The 14,402-nt window shown below is 40.5% G+C and overlaps 2 protein-coding genes and 1 non-coding gene across 8 annotated transcripts in view; 1 reads left to right on the top strand and 2 right to left on the bottom strand.

Moving 5' to 3' along the window:
- Window positions 1-14,402, bottom strand: part of sgsm1a (small G protein signaling modulator 1a) — a 35,271-nt gene that overhangs the window by 4,453 nt on the left and 16,416 nt on the right. For 3 of the 6 annotated variants that reach the window (XM_034595479.1, XM_034595482.1, XM_034595480.1), the window contains 13 exons: window positions 13,979-14,108; window positions 13,464-13,528; window positions 13,223-13,368; window positions 12,281-12,409; window positions 12,008-12,187; window positions 11,436-11,507; window positions 10,040-11,263; window positions 9,821-9,945; window positions 8,491-8,573; window positions 8,247-8,356; window positions 8,019-8,115; window positions 7,539-7,706; window positions 6,192-7,324 (listed from right to left, as the gene is read on the bottom strand). In XM_034595479.1, the coding sequence (XP_034451370.1) occupies window positions 7,236-7,324; window positions 7,539-7,706; window positions 8,019-8,115; window positions 8,247-8,356; window positions 8,491-8,573; window positions 9,821-9,945; window positions 10,040-11,263; window positions 11,436-11,507; window positions 12,008-12,187; window positions 12,281-12,409; window positions 13,223-13,368; window positions 13,464-13,528; window positions 13,979-14,108 (2,618 nt within the window). In that variant the 3' untranslated portion in view covers window positions 6,192-7,235. Of the gene's footprint in view, window positions 1-6,190; window positions 7,325-7,538; window positions 7,707-8,018; window positions 8,116-8,246; window positions 8,357-8,490; window positions 8,574-9,820; window positions 9,946-10,039; window positions 11,264-11,435; window positions 11,508-12,007; window positions 12,188-12,280; window positions 12,410-13,222; window positions 13,369-13,463; window positions 13,529-13,978; window positions 14,109-14,402 lie in introns of those variants that run through there. The other 3 variants (XM_034595481.1, XM_034595484.1, XR_004614922.1) reach the window with 2 other exon arrangements.
- On the bottom strand, window positions 891-3,765 carry LOC117767694 (glutamyl-tRNA(Gln) amidotransferase subunit C, mitochondrial-like). The gene is made up of 5 exons (XM_034595518.1): window positions 3,205-3,765; window positions 2,347-2,397; window positions 1,588-1,757; window positions 1,313-1,416; window positions 891-1,168 (listed from the first exon to the last, which is right to left on the bottom strand). Exons 1-5 carry the CDS (start codon window positions 3,379-3,381, stop codon window positions 1,107-1,109), a joined length of 564 nt encoding a protein of 187 aa, XP_034451409.1. The 5' UTR covers window positions 3,382-3,765; the 3' UTR covers window positions 891-1,106.
- trnak-uuu lies at window positions 3,832-3,904 on the top strand. The gene has a single exon. It is a non-coding gene; the product is annotated as a tRNA-Lys (tRNA).

The following is a 14,402-nucleotide window of genomic DNA, read 5'->3' as shown; positions in this document are numbered from 1 at the left end:
CTCTGCGTAAGATTCGTTTTCCTGTTCATGTTTTGTTACTTATTTTGGACCTTTTCCAGCATAAACACTGACCGTATCAGGACCAGCAGACCTCATGGGGACCAAACTTCCTTTCTGAGGTCGTGGTTATGATTAGGCTGTCCACAATGAACGGAAGTTAATACAAAGTCCCAATAGTACTATAGCTGTGCAAAATGTCTGTGTTAAAAATGGTATCCTAAAATAATTCTTATTATATAAAAGAAATACATATCTCATTTCCTCTTTCTGTCCAACCATTCAACAGCTTGTGCTTGTGATTCCATATTTATTTGACCTGATATTGAGCTAATTCTGCTAATTACACAAATTGTCCAACACGAAACTCTTAGCAACCTTTGCATTGGAACACAGAGAGTAGTATTTGGGTGGAGTAAACCTCAGGGTTCTAGAAATGTCCAGAAACTTCTGCCTCCAGCATAGCAGGGACATCGATCAATGGTTGTTATGACGCTATCATCACAAGCCCCAGGGCAGGTTTACGATTTTACCACCTGATAATGACGTTTTAAAGGGTGGGGCTGAAGAAATCATAGCAGGGGGTTTTCTTGTTTCTAATCAGGAAAGAATTGCCATAGGAATGTTCATCCAAGTTTTGACAGATTTGACTGTACAATTTCATCACATTAATAATTTGTCTATATTTTTATACAGCAACAGGGATAGATAAAAAGTTTTTTATTAAAGTTAAACAATGTTACAAAGAAAACATCACACATGAAAATAATATAAATCGATCATAACTAATACATATCAAATTAATGAATATCCTCATTACACACTTTGGCCACACATACTGCTCACTCACCATTTTGATGAAAGGATAGTGAAACTAAAAAATTGTGTAAAAATGAAAGTAAATGACCAGCAGCTTTTTATTTTTCCTGTTCCAGAACATGCACTGTACTATATATATTTGATAAAGCTTTTTGATAGCTGTTATTGGCTGCAGATAAGCAGCACACTGACCAAGTCTTTTTCTTAGTCAATTGATCATATATTGCAATTCTTGGAAGACACATCCATTCTCCAAATTAAAAAAACAATGTCAATGAAGACCACAAATATCAGAACTCTGAGTGTTTCAGTAATGCGGCCCTCTCTTCTCGCTTTGGTAAAGGAATATTTCCTGTGGGAAGAAAATTGTTCTTAATTCTCACAATAACAAGCAAAAACATTGATGACAAATTATCTTTAAATGACTTGAATTGTCATCTCAATAATTTACAAGAAATCACTGAATCAACACTAATGTTTTCAGGTGTATTCTCACCTGGTGGTGCCACAAAATATTCTTCCACTGTATTTTCGGAGAGCTGAAGCAGTTCCTCAGCACAGTCCCCTTCCATCACTGTGTCATTCCTCAGGTATAGAGCCCTGAATTGTTCATGGATAAAACACAAACACAATCATGCAGTGGGCTTCACAAGAGGTTAAATTGAGCTGTGGTTGTTGCTCATTAATTATGCAATTTGGATGAAACAATGAGGTAGCCGACATCACAGAAAACTTTTGGTATATGCAGGCCTTGTCAGAAGTGTACCATACCTGTCCTCCAGGACTGAATCCATGGGCTCAATCCCCGACGTGTCAACCACATGAAGCTGATCTGCAAACCGTATCGCTTTCTCCAAACAGGCCAGACCCTGTTTGGTCCGGAAATCAACCAAGGCCAGTCGCTCCAGTTTGTCCACGAGGTCTGCAGGGATTTGTGTGGGCTGTAAAATCAAAGAGGTGTTGGTGAGAAATGTGTACAATTCACCACCACTTAAAAAAACCTGAAGCTGTAAATAACCTTTGAATAAAACTGTTAAATTCATTAATAATGTCTAATCACCAAACAGTTCCATGACTCATGACCCAGCCTGTCTGACCTTTGGTAATCTGCTGGTTTATTACATGTGCATTCATTTTATGAACCTGTTTAATTATTATGAGTTTCTAACACGTGATATTGAGACATGATTTTGAGTAACTAAGTCATTGTTTTGAGTAACTAAGTCATATCTTTTGAGAATTTCTCATTATAATAACTTACAGGACTTTTAACAAAGTGGCAGAAATGGGCTTCCATAAAGTTTGTATTGCACATTGTCTCATGTTGGCAACAGATAAACTGCTGAATACATGTTTGTACATCTTGACAACAGAGTTTGTCTCCTATAACTTATATTGAAATCTATATTTTACATTACATTTACATACCTGTGTGAAAATGACTGATAACAGAAAGCAGAACCTGGGATTTTAAACTAAATGGGCATGAATTTCAAACTCATCACAAGCACCCAGTAATGAGGACATTACCAGGGGTAGTTGGTCCTCTGGTACTGGTTCCCATGTTGCAAACTCAGGCACCTGGAGCAGAGACAAACAACCAGGAAACAAGACCAACAGTGAATCAATGTCCTGCACTAGAGGTTCAGTGTGTAGTATTCAATGACATCTAGTGGTGATGGATCATGATTGTGGTGGCAGCTGATCATGGACTAAGACTGCTTGACATACAATACGCCTCCTCACATACTCCACCATTACTGACAATAACTCCTCAAATCATTTGTCATTGCTGCTCCCTTCATCTCTTCCAGACATTTTCTTATGTGTAAATACTTTAAACATTGACAGTTTGACACACTTCTCCATTATTTTACAAACTGTTTCTTCTTATCAATGTTGTGAATATTGTTATTTTGATGATGTTCTCAGTAACACTTGGCATCTATTGCACTTCTGTCCGTCCTGGGAGAGGGATCCCTCACATGGGGCTCTCTCTGAGGTTTCTACGTTTTTGTCCCCTGTTAATTCTTTGGGAGTTCTGCCTTACTCTTGTTGAGGGTTAAGGACAGTGGATGTTGCACCTTGTTAAGCCCTATAAGACAAATTATGATATGTGAATATGGGCTATACAAATAAAATTAGATTTGATCTGAAGTTGCATGTTGCCCCTGAATATCCCTCACCTCACCCTCCCCTTCTAAACATGAAAGATAATCTATGGTAGCCTTTACATTTATGGTTTTTAAATGTAAAGGGATAGAAAACAACAATTTGGATCAAAACATCACTAGGATTATGTTATATTCAATTTCTGCCAATAGATCCCTTTCACCTTAATCCTACACACTGGACCTTTAACTGCCTAACAAACTAGCATGGACTAACCTTTGGGTTGTGTGGTGCAGAGCTGAACACGCGTGTTACAGTGGAGATGTGGCTCTGCAGGTTCAAGTGTCCATACTTTGTTGTTTCAGTTGAGCTTGTTAGCTTCAGTGGAGGCCTGATGTTTCTCAGTGACAAACCACGACAGGTGCGCGTTGCAGCGAGGCTAAACACGGACATTTTCAACACTATTCCCTTCACGACTGCGTTGGAGATGTAGAAGAAAACCGATCTCACATTTCCTCAGTCTTCACTAACCTAAGCAGGAAGGTTTAAACCAGCTTCATATGGCGGATGCTAACGACCCGGTGCTAGCTAGCCCAAGAGAAACAAGAGATTTAACCTCCACGTACTTCCTCCTTCGTTTAAGCTCAATTCAGGGCTTTAGTTGAATACAAAGAGCGTTTCTTGAACATGAAGCCACATTACCACGTTGATTATGAGATACATATATTAGCAGATATTCGTAAAGAGCACGTTTACTGAACAAATATTGTGATATCATGAACCGCCACTGCATAAGTCGAATGCTGTCGTCCGCGTAGACACGGACCGAGAAATGTCTCCCTCCATTTTGTTAAGCAGTATTGTTTCTTTAAATAGAACTTCTATACCAATGTGTTGTAGAGCGCCCGGATAGCTCAGTCGGTAGAGCATCAGACTTTTAATCTGAGGGTCCAGGGTTCAAGTCCCTGTTCGGGCGAAATGCTCACTTTTTAAATTTCTGTGTTTGTTTTACTGTATGAATCAGGATCACTGCATACAAAACACCGGAGCACCAATGTGCAACTGATTATACATATATATTTATATGATTTATTGTATTGTTATAGAACTAGTGCACACTCACCTACTGTACTCTCTCTTCCTTACCGATGGAACTGTCACCACCGTCTGATTCAGTCCGGTCAAATTCACACTACAATCAATTTCTTTCGGGGAAAATATGATAGAATGATAATTAGGGCCCGAGCACCGAACAGTAGGCCCTATTGAAATTGTAAGGATTATTATTATTTATTTTTTTCAGGCAAATGAGGCTTTTTGAGGGCTTTAACATGCTCAAATAGTTACCAAAGTTTGCAGAAAATTAGAAAGTGGTGAAAATTTACGTATTCTGGAGTAATTTTAAATGGGCGTGGCAAAATGGCTCAACAGCGCCCCCCGCGCCCCCTGGAACGCGTTCACATTGACCGATCTTCACAAAAATCGATACACAGGTGTATCATGACCAGACAAACAAAAAAGTGTAGAGGTGCACTTTGAAAAATGCAACAGGAAGCCCGCCATTTTGCATTTAGTGGCCATTTGGGCCATTTTTCATTGTATTTCAATTTTAAGCACATATACCATATATATGTATGTATATATGTATATTTATATATATATTGAACCCTGAGTATAGAATTTGATTGTTTTACAATGTTGAGCTGGCCACAAAATAAAAATATTAGCTACAAACGAGGCAGCATTTGGAAGAAGAAAAAAAGATGCATGTATAAATAAATTCATGAATAAATAAATACTTTGGTAAATAAATTAAACGCTCCCAAATCACGTCACACCGTTTCCAGCATTTGGACAACCAATCAGTGAGTCCGCTCTCCATCTTTGGGTGACGTCACCCGACAGCCAATCCGTGGGTCCGTTCTCCGTCTTTGACAGCCAATCAGGAAGTCCGCTCTCCATCTTTTACGTCGCGGTCGCTGATTGTAAATTTGAACAGTTTTTTATATTAGTTAGTTAAAAATGCTAACACTATGTCATGAAAATGTATTATATTATGTCAGTGGATATACAATTATTTCATGTAAATTTGAATCATGATTTTTATTGTTTTATAATTATATAATTTAATTTAATTACAAATAAAAGGCAATAAATACAAATCTGAGGAATAAATACATGAAAGCGTAATATAAAACAATACACTCTCATTAAATGGCATTTTATTTGTCGATTGCGTATTAGCGCACAGATATAACCCCTGGACCAGCAGCCCTTCCTGCCAGCTCTTCCCTTGTCCACCCAAGTACCTCCAGCCTTCCAGTTCCTTCAGCATCACCACCCATCACACCTGCTGCAGCTCAACAACAGCTGGTAAGTGTTTCTTTTTGTATGATTTATCAAAATCTGTTTTACTTGTGGTGTGATGTGGATTTTTAAAATTTCTATTCTAAATCTTTTTTTCCCCCAGGCTTTGGATTTACTGTATGTATCAATTATCTAAATACAAACACGAGACCAGATGTGCATAGTCTTTGTAAAACTAATGCACAGTCATCTGCTGTACTTTTCTCTTCTCTGCTTCTTCCCCGATCGTTTCTGAAAACTCTCACCACCGTCTGATTCAGTCCAGTAAAACTCACACTACAATATCTTTTTGGAAAAATAATTATAATTCCATTTTTATTTTTATTATAAGAACATATACCATATATATGTATGTATATATGTATATTTATATATTTATTGAACTCTTAGTATATAATTTGATTGTTTTACAATACACATGTTGAGCTGGCCACAAAATAAAAATATTAGCTACAAACAAGGCAGCATTTGGAAGAAGAAAAAAATCCATGTATAAATAAATCCATAAATAAATAAATACTTTGGAAAATAAACGTTACAACAAATTAAAATAAAGACCTTTTCTACAGCAGTTAGTGTTGACAAAAAAAACTAACAACAAAATTAAATGCAATTCACCGTACCACATTCATGAAACAACACTTGAAGTACAACTGAGTGACGTTTCAAAGGATCACAAGCATGAATGTCAGTCACTGAGACCAATATAAGTATTCATTTAAGGGGTTAAAACATGTATTTTGTACGTCCTCAAATGCGCCAAAACATTAACACGGTCTTATATTTAAAATCTGTCCTACTTAACCTTTCATTGTCACGCCTCTGGTTAAGTCACTCTCACACTAAAATAACATGTGGAACGAGAAAACTTTTCATTTGATCCCTGCGATTACATTTTACCACCGCCTCGTCTGATCTTCCATAGTCATAGTCATATTCAAGCTGAAATTAACATTGGATTCAACAAACAAGCGCCAGACAGTACAAGACAATACAAAAATCAAGGGGAGTAAACTGCACAATTTACAAAATAAAGATACAGTGGTTCACTGGATAAAATAATTCAAAAGGACTATGAAATCAGGCATGTTTCCTCATATATAAATCTCTGCCCACACCTCCATAAGTCACTTAGATAATCAGATTATGAGTCAACAACGGTTTAACAGAATATAATCCTCATAATTCAACAACAATCTAACACAGTTTTCTCTGAGTACAGTACAATTCACACGTAACAAATTTAGACATACTATTTGGTAGACAAGGCAGTTTCCGAACATTGAAAACACGGTTAGATGCTAAATCACTGGCATGGTGCTAAAAGCTAAAATATTCTTAATGTTGTGTGTTAAACTTAAGTGTAGTTATCAGTGGAGAATAATTTGACTTGTGTGTGCTACTTAATAAAATTAAAACCCTGTGTACATTCTTTCCATCTTAAAGGTGGGGAATATATCTCAAAATGTAAACTTGTAGACTTTGTTAAAATAATTCATATTATAAATTATTATCACAACATACTTTTCTCATAAATATAGTCTCTGGTTGAATTCAGCTCTGCATTTTGGTTTGAAATGTGCCACTAAACTCTCCATATTTCCTCGAAATATTAAGTGCACTCGGACTAAGATCAACACTTGAGGGATGTCGGACAAAAATATTTGGAAATGACGGCTATTTTCTGTTACTTTTGTTTTCAGTCGAACATACTGACAAATATTAAGCGTAATATTCCCATACAACTGTTGACAACACAAATAACATAGTGGATACAGTCAGTAAGGCTCATAGCAGCAAACTGTGATTGTAAAGGCTTTGTATAGTGTTAGAGTGTGTGTGTGTGTGTGTGTGTGTGTGTGCGCTCATATGTGTATAACTCTTGTGCTGCTACAGCCGCTCAAGCTTTACATGGATGGAAAAGAAGAACAACAGCGCCATCACTTGTTTTCAATCAGCATCTGCACCTTGTACACCAGATCTCTGGCCAGGGTCAAAATCTGCTTTATGTTGTGGTGCTCAGCCATTTCTGAAAGACAGAGGAAGACACAAAAATACATTCAGCGATTTCAAAAAAAGCAGAATATGTTCCCTCAAAAGAAGAAGAAAGTGAGATTTCCTAACTTTTATGAGTTCAGGTCTAAAATGCTACATTTCCATAGTATTTACATGAGAAAATGCCCCCATATTTCCATAAAAGTGTTTACTGTTAGAGTATAAGTATGTGAAGTGGTCCCTTTTACCATTGAAGAACTTGATGATGTCAGTGAAGTCCATGTTGTTCTCCAGGATGATGTCCCTGTAGATCTCCACCAGCGCCAGAGCAATGAAGAGGACAAAGTGACTGGAGGAGGCATACTTAGCCGCCCAGATGGTTTCCCAGACCGCGAACACGTCCTCGTACACCAGCTCTTCAAGAATAAGAACAAAAAAGAAGTGGATATATTGAGAAAGGCTGTGAGACAAAACAGGGATGTCCTACGTCAGCCTTTAAAACAAAGCAAAGTGAATTATAAAAACAGTTAACGCAGTCAAAGTTCATGTGAAATTATTTCATCATCAACTCTCAAGGACAGTTTCCAAAAATAAACCTACTTTCAAATCCTTTCCAAATTCAAGTAACTGTAAGTATTCTCAACAAGCTGCTGAGTGGTCTGGCAAAGAGAGTGTCTCCGCTTCGTCTAATTGGCACAAAGTCTGTCACAGCGTTTCTGCCAGTTTACCTCGCTTGAAGTCCAGGAGAAACCAGCGGTAGCAGAAGTAGAAGTGGGTGTAGTCTCCGTTTTGGTGCATTAGCTCAAACATCTCAGAATCCAGGATCTACTCAGAGAGGGGATCAGAGGAGATTCAGGAAAATGAATAAAGAGTCTGGTGTTGGGAGAAAAGTGAGAAAGAAATGGATTTACTGGGCCGCTACAGTGGGTGTAGAGACTTTACTGTGGCTGCGTCACCTGGATTAGAGAGCGCATGTTGGCAAAGTGAGTGTCCATAGCGCCTCCGTGGGGAAAGTTTTGATTCATTCTCTTCATGAGCTCAGTGAAGCAGCTGAAGGCCATGGCCTCTGAAAGCAGCAAGCAGAGAGAGGAAGTGAGTGGGAAAACTCCTTTCTGTCATTCCGTCAATATCTGTACAAATACACCACGTGTCAGGGGAGAGGGGAGAACAGGATAGTGAGTCATCAGTGTGTTGAGTCACCATCGTCCAGGATGACTAGAAGCGGAGCCAGCAGATCACACATGCCCTGAACGTAGCCGATGTCAAGGTGCCTCCAGATATAGCTGCAAACGTACAACAGAGAGAGCGAGGTTTATATCTGGCATCCGCGAGAGGTAAATCCACATTTTTCTTTAATGCTGAAGATATGGGTTTTAAAATATAGCATTATATAATTAATGAGTTTATAATAACTTTTCTCTTGGGTATAAATGTGGCGCAGAGGTTTGCACTGTTGCCTCACACCACGAAAATTCTCGATTTGAATCCCAAAAACCTTTCTGTGTGGAGACCTTTCTTTGGGGTTCGGTTAACTAGAGACTCTGTGATAGTGTTCAGGTAATAAACATCCATCCTGAGTTATTCAATCACACGTGGTCAGCAAAAATTACAGGTCTGAGCGCACGGAAATGCTCCTCAATGCGTCCTGAGATCGGATCACGTAACCAAATCCCTGTGTGAACGCAAATCTGTCATGGGCCATATATGAAGGACCGCCTGCTCAGCTGATGTCCTCTGACCCGCTACAGTTTAACAATGAATCAAACATATTTTTACGCTTCTCAGAATAAGAATATGTTGATTTGTTTGTGATCACAGTATCATCACTGACCTCAGAGACACTAAAATCCAAACCGGTGATATTTTCTCCCTTCATTCATTTCGGTAAATTATCTTGTGCGCAAAAGACAATTAAAAATAATGAATATGTGTCTCTAACGACTTCAGATGCACACAGCCACCGTGATGGAGAGAACTCAGCTCATCAAGTTTTAATCTCACCTTGTAATGCGATACAATGAAATTCTGGCTGTTCCTGATTGTCATCAGCAGGAATCATTTGCTGCACATAAAATGAACTTGTCCCCACAAGGAAATGATCTTGTCTGCACAAGATAACGTCATCGGAAACATCTGTGTACGGAGACTGGCTAAAAACGACATTATTTGGTCTTTGTGAACACAAATGACGTTTTGGATTATTTGCATACAGAGCAGGGAAGTGACATTCGATCACAGGTGGTCACAGGAGACACATTCGGGATTCATTTTAATTCCTGGTGTGAACAGACAAAGTTAACGCTGACCTTGTGATTGGATCTCTCAGGACTCTATTGACAGAAGGTAGGACAGTGATTGGTTGTTTGTCTCTGTGTGTCAGCCCTGTGATTAATGTCTTCTTATCTAAACCAACAAACCAACACCATCAACCTCCAAAAGCAGATGAATAATTTTCTGTTGATAAAAAAAGCTGTGCGTGTTTTGCCTGTTAATACAACTCATTACCTTCCTGCTGCCGTCAGTGTTTTACCTGCACATGATGTTGCGCAGTTTCTCCAGGTTGGCAGGAGTGAAGTAACAGTAGTTCCTGTCGCAGCGCTGGACGTCCTTTTCAATGCGGTGCAGATTTAACGTGTACAAATCCAGCAGCTCTTGCTAAAACAAACAAAGTGATGACAATGAATAAAGCAAGCTCATAACAGAGATGACTTGCATGAACGTACATGAATATATATACATGTGAGCTTACAGAGAAGGTACTCCCAGCAGATCCTTGAGAGGTCGCTTTGCTCTTGGTGTCTCCAGACCCGGGCAGAGAATCTAAGTGAGGGTACAGACTCTGCATCTCCGGCTCCTCGGACAGGATGGACTCTGTGCCCTCCGGAATGTGCTTTCCTTGCTCCTCCTCCGCGCGAGGGGCTGAGTCCTCAAAGGAAGACGAGGGCTCGCATCGTCCCTTCCTGCTCCAAGGCACCATGGAAACTTTGGCTTTGGGGATCTCCTCCATCTCTATGGCTGAGGGAGACTCGTCAGATTCAGTCATGACCTGAGGCTCCTCTTTCTGAGAGGCGCAGTAAGTTTCTCTTGTTCTCGAGACCCTGGCGTCTGTTGAGAATAGGAGGTTGGTCTCAATGTCAGCGGCCACATGATGTTGGACCATTTTTTCTGTCCCCTCAGTCAAACTAAATTCTTGCGGTTCACTTGTTTTTGATTCGTCCATTTCCTTCATCTTTTCCACAATCCTTTCCTTGAGCTTTGTCATTTCCTCGTTTCTGACTTCTACGTCTTTCTTGAGACTATGTTCCACGAGTTCTTCTTTGGATTCTGTAGCAGCTGCTGATACCATCACAGTATCCTCATCAGACACATCTCTTCCTATTTCCCCTGAATCTAAAGATTGAATTCCTTGAATGTCTGTATCTTCAGACTTGGTTCCCTCTGTTTTAGTAGATTCTGGCTCTTCAACATTTTCCTGGCTTTTAGTTTGCAAACACGTCTCTTTGTTGGTCATCACCTGCTCCTCTTCCAGTGGCTGAATCATGTCATTATCATTCACCTCAATCTTGGTATTTTCTGCAGTTATGGTCACACCGAGCGTCTCCTCTTCGTCCTTCACTTCGGTTCTCTCCTGGCTAAGCGTTTCCTCTGTTAGACCTTCAGCCTCTACCCCTGCAGGTTTGACAGAGCTCTGTGATGCCGGGGGGAGAGCAGGTCCGGCGGTGTCGTCTGTGCTGAGCGAAGTGTCTGACAGGCCAGAGGTGACTGAGAAGTTGCGGGAGGAGGGGTGTCCAGAGTCGGGAGAGCAGGTCCCGTTCTGCAGAGCTCCATTGGGCATCTTTGGCGCCTGCTTGGCCTCTTCGGTCTTGGGCTCCGTCTCAATCTGGTCCACCTCCTCTACGGACTCAAACACCTGAAAGAACAAGCCAAAGGGAAGCAGACTACTCCAGGGGAAGGGATGGAAGAGTGTGAAGAACTAGCAGGGGAGAGAATGCAGGGATGCGGAATATTGTGATCACATGCATTACACTTTCTCATGTGTTGAGAAACTGTGGCGCGAAGGATGATGACTTCAAGAGTGACAGAGCTGATCGGTTGTGGAAAATATTTTTTTCTAGACAAAGTGTGTGAAGGTAAGATGTTGATACCTGTGTGCTGCTGCTTGAGTCGCTCTGCAGGCGAGCCAGACTCTGTCTGTCTGAGCTCTGGGAGGAATGGGACTGGATTATAAAACACAATCATTCCAACATATTAATATATAACAACTTTTATTGATACACACATCTTACTATATGCTGACTTCACATTAAAGAGACACTATTTGCACTTCAGACCAAGACTCTATAAAGACTTTATAAAGATAGACAATGTGTCTCCTCTTCCTCCTACTGTCCAGAAATGAAGCCAAAATATCAAAAATGAAACACCCGAATTTCACAGAAAAAAATGAACAAACATCAGTGTGATAAGAACTAGAACGACAAAAAACAAATTTTTAGGTTGGTCGATGTCTCATCTGCTAACATGGAGGAGGCGGGTGTTCACTTTTGGGGAGCCATCATGTCGTCCATCTTTATATAGAGTCAATGGTCCAGACTCAAAGTCCCTATGATGGGTCAGGTTCCAAAAATGCAAACAATAGCTTTTCTTTAGACCTTCTATAGTAAATCTCTTTATTTGTAATAGGGAAACATTAGGCTAATATTTATCACTGCTTTACCTCATTGCTCACAGTGGAGTCGTGATGGATCATCTTCTGACTGGAACTGTCGCTCGCTACAGAGGAGCACTTGGCCAAGGCTGCGGCGTGCTGCTCCTTCTCTCGCTGGCGGACGATCTCCTCGCAGCCGAGCCACTCACGCATCGTCTGTTGGTAACACACTCGGACCTGTTTGTCCACCTGGGGGGGAGGGGTCAACCATCAAGGGTCAGTGGCTCCGGTGAAAATGCTTTTGGAAGCAAAGCCACAAACAGAATCGTAGAAACGACAAACCTCCTTCCTCTCAGCTTCTGACATCCCAAACTGGTAGTGACCCAGCAGGAAAGGCCACACCTCTTTACGCAGCGAGGGCTCCACACCACCAAAGTAGACCAGACGCAGCAGCTCCTGCTCCTTGTAGGCCTGAAGGCACAAGACAGGTTCCACATGTCGCTGCTTTCTGACCAATCTTCATCTGCATTATTCTATATCTAATATTCAACTGTACCTTAAAACATCAGCATTAACACTATGACAGATGGAGGCACCATAGTAGCTTTTCACTCTGACATTCATACTAACTGGTGCTGCTATCATAAAAAAAAAAAAAAATCTTGTATGTATAAATATCACTATCACTATTATAACAACCAGTCTGACAGATCTTAAATATGACACCCAAGTGTTCCCTGTCTCTCTCTCTTTCCTCCTCCTCTCTCTCTTCTCTCCCCTCTTTTACACCCACCTCTCCTCTCTTCATAAATGATTAGCATAGTTGTTTACAACAATTAATAGAGTCCTCCTAATTATCCACTCGTCTTTTTTGCTTTAGGACATGTAATGTCAACAGAGCCCTCTCAATGGCAACTGAACATAACCCATAAGTGGAAGAGAGAGATGTATTACATTTTCTAAGCTACCGGAGTAAATATAGAATATTTGGTTGTGAAATATTTTTCATAGAGTCAAACTCTATGTGACTCCGGGTAAATGTGATTAATGTCCATATAAACTGTGGATGTGGACTTTGACGGGTCATTAGTTGCACTTCATGCAAACTGTTGTGAAACTAATGGTGTGAGTCGTTTGATTAGCAGGCGATGAATATGGATGAGACAGTGGAGGAGTGAAAGAGACACGCTAGGAGTGGACATGCGTGTGTGTGTGTGTGTGTGTGTGCGTTTGTGTACAGCATAATGTGAAGTGTTGCATTGTGTTGACCACACTGATGCTTACTGTGCAGTCCTGAAGGAATGTCTTCCACACTTCTGCAGTGAGCCCTTTGTAGGCATCGCACGGCGTGTCGGGTGCCACGATGGTGTGATTGACGAGGGCAGAGAGATGTGTGCGCACAGTGGACAGGTGACGGCAGTATGCCAACCCTAGTTCACAGAACAGTTCATTCATTAGTGTCTCTGCAGAAGCTAAAGGTCATTAAATTCTGATATTTAAGACTTTTCAGGGAGAAATCACGTACAGCCGTAAAATGCCCGAGAGATGATCTGATACTTCATGCTGTCACACAGCAGCTTCAGAGGAGCCCTGCAGGAAGATAGAGCACAGATCATTCTACTGTGCTACTATACTATTCTCTTTATTCTGAAAAGATAATGAAACTATTATTAAACAAAAAATCTAGTTCATTATTCTAGTTATTCATATTGTGTTGAATATATGAGACACTCTATCTAATGTAGACTTAACAATGGTGCTGGGGCTAACCTTTTATTATTCAAATTTTAACCTGCCTTTTTAATAGCCTTCACCCACATTATCTGTCTCATCACCTTATTTTCTCCACACATTCTCATGCCAGTGAGGTAAATGTCAAATAATTGTCTTCTGGGTAATTGCTAGCTTCTTGCATCTTTGCTATGGTTTCCTCGTTACTGTTGAGGATCTCGGGTTTTGGCAGAGCGAGTGGGCAGGCTTCAGCAGTTTACCCGTCATGATCCAACATAACTCGGTCGAGTTAGTGTGTTTATCTCTCACCTCTCATGGTTACAGCCCTTGGGTGTCCCTCCCTCAGAGAAGCTCCCCTGAGAACAAGAGGAACACGAGGCCTTCCTGAGAGTGGGATGCCACATCGTAGCTCCCTGATCCATCAAGTCTGGAGGAGTCACTGCAACACCGGCACACACACACACACACACACACACACACACACACACACACACACACCAGCATTATCATCTTAAGTCATTAGGCTGCGCAGGCTTTCAGAAAACAATTACATTTGCAGTTGGATGATTTGAACTCAGCTGGAAACACTTATGCGTGAGCAGAATTATGCTGAAAGTGCTTCAATTTGTATGAGCGTGATTCCTGTTAGAGCAAAGATGAAACACAAAGAAGACATTGATGCAATATGGAATTAATGCACAATCTGACGGCATGAAGTCATCATTCAATTACA

The sequence above is a fragment of the Hippoglossus hippoglossus genome, chromosome 9 (genome assembly GCF_009819705.1).
Source record: "Hippoglossus hippoglossus isolate fHipHip1 chromosome 9, fHipHip1.pri, whole genome shotgun sequence".
NCBI classification, from domain to species: Eukaryota; Metazoa; Chordata; class Actinopteri; order Pleuronectiformes; family Pleuronectidae; genus Hippoglossus; species Hippoglossus hippoglossus.
The sequence above is the reverse complement of the archived record's forward strand: the minus strand, read 5'-3'. Positions and strand labels throughout refer to the sequence as shown.

Bases quoted from the DNA above. Each gene is read 5' to 3' on its own strand.
- LOC117767694 (XM_034595518.1), bottom strand. From the start codon at position 3,381: ATGTCCGTGTTTAGCCTCGCTGCAACGCGCACCTGTCGTGGTTTGTCA. The intron at 2,398-3,204 runs GTTAGTCCATGC...TCTCTGCTCCAG, and splicing joins CTGCACCACACAACCCAAAG to GTGCCTGAGTTTGCAACATG. The intron at 1,417-1,587 runs GTATGGTACACT...TGAACAATTCAG, and splicing joins GATTCAGTCCTGGAGGACAG to GGCTCTATACCTGAGGAATG.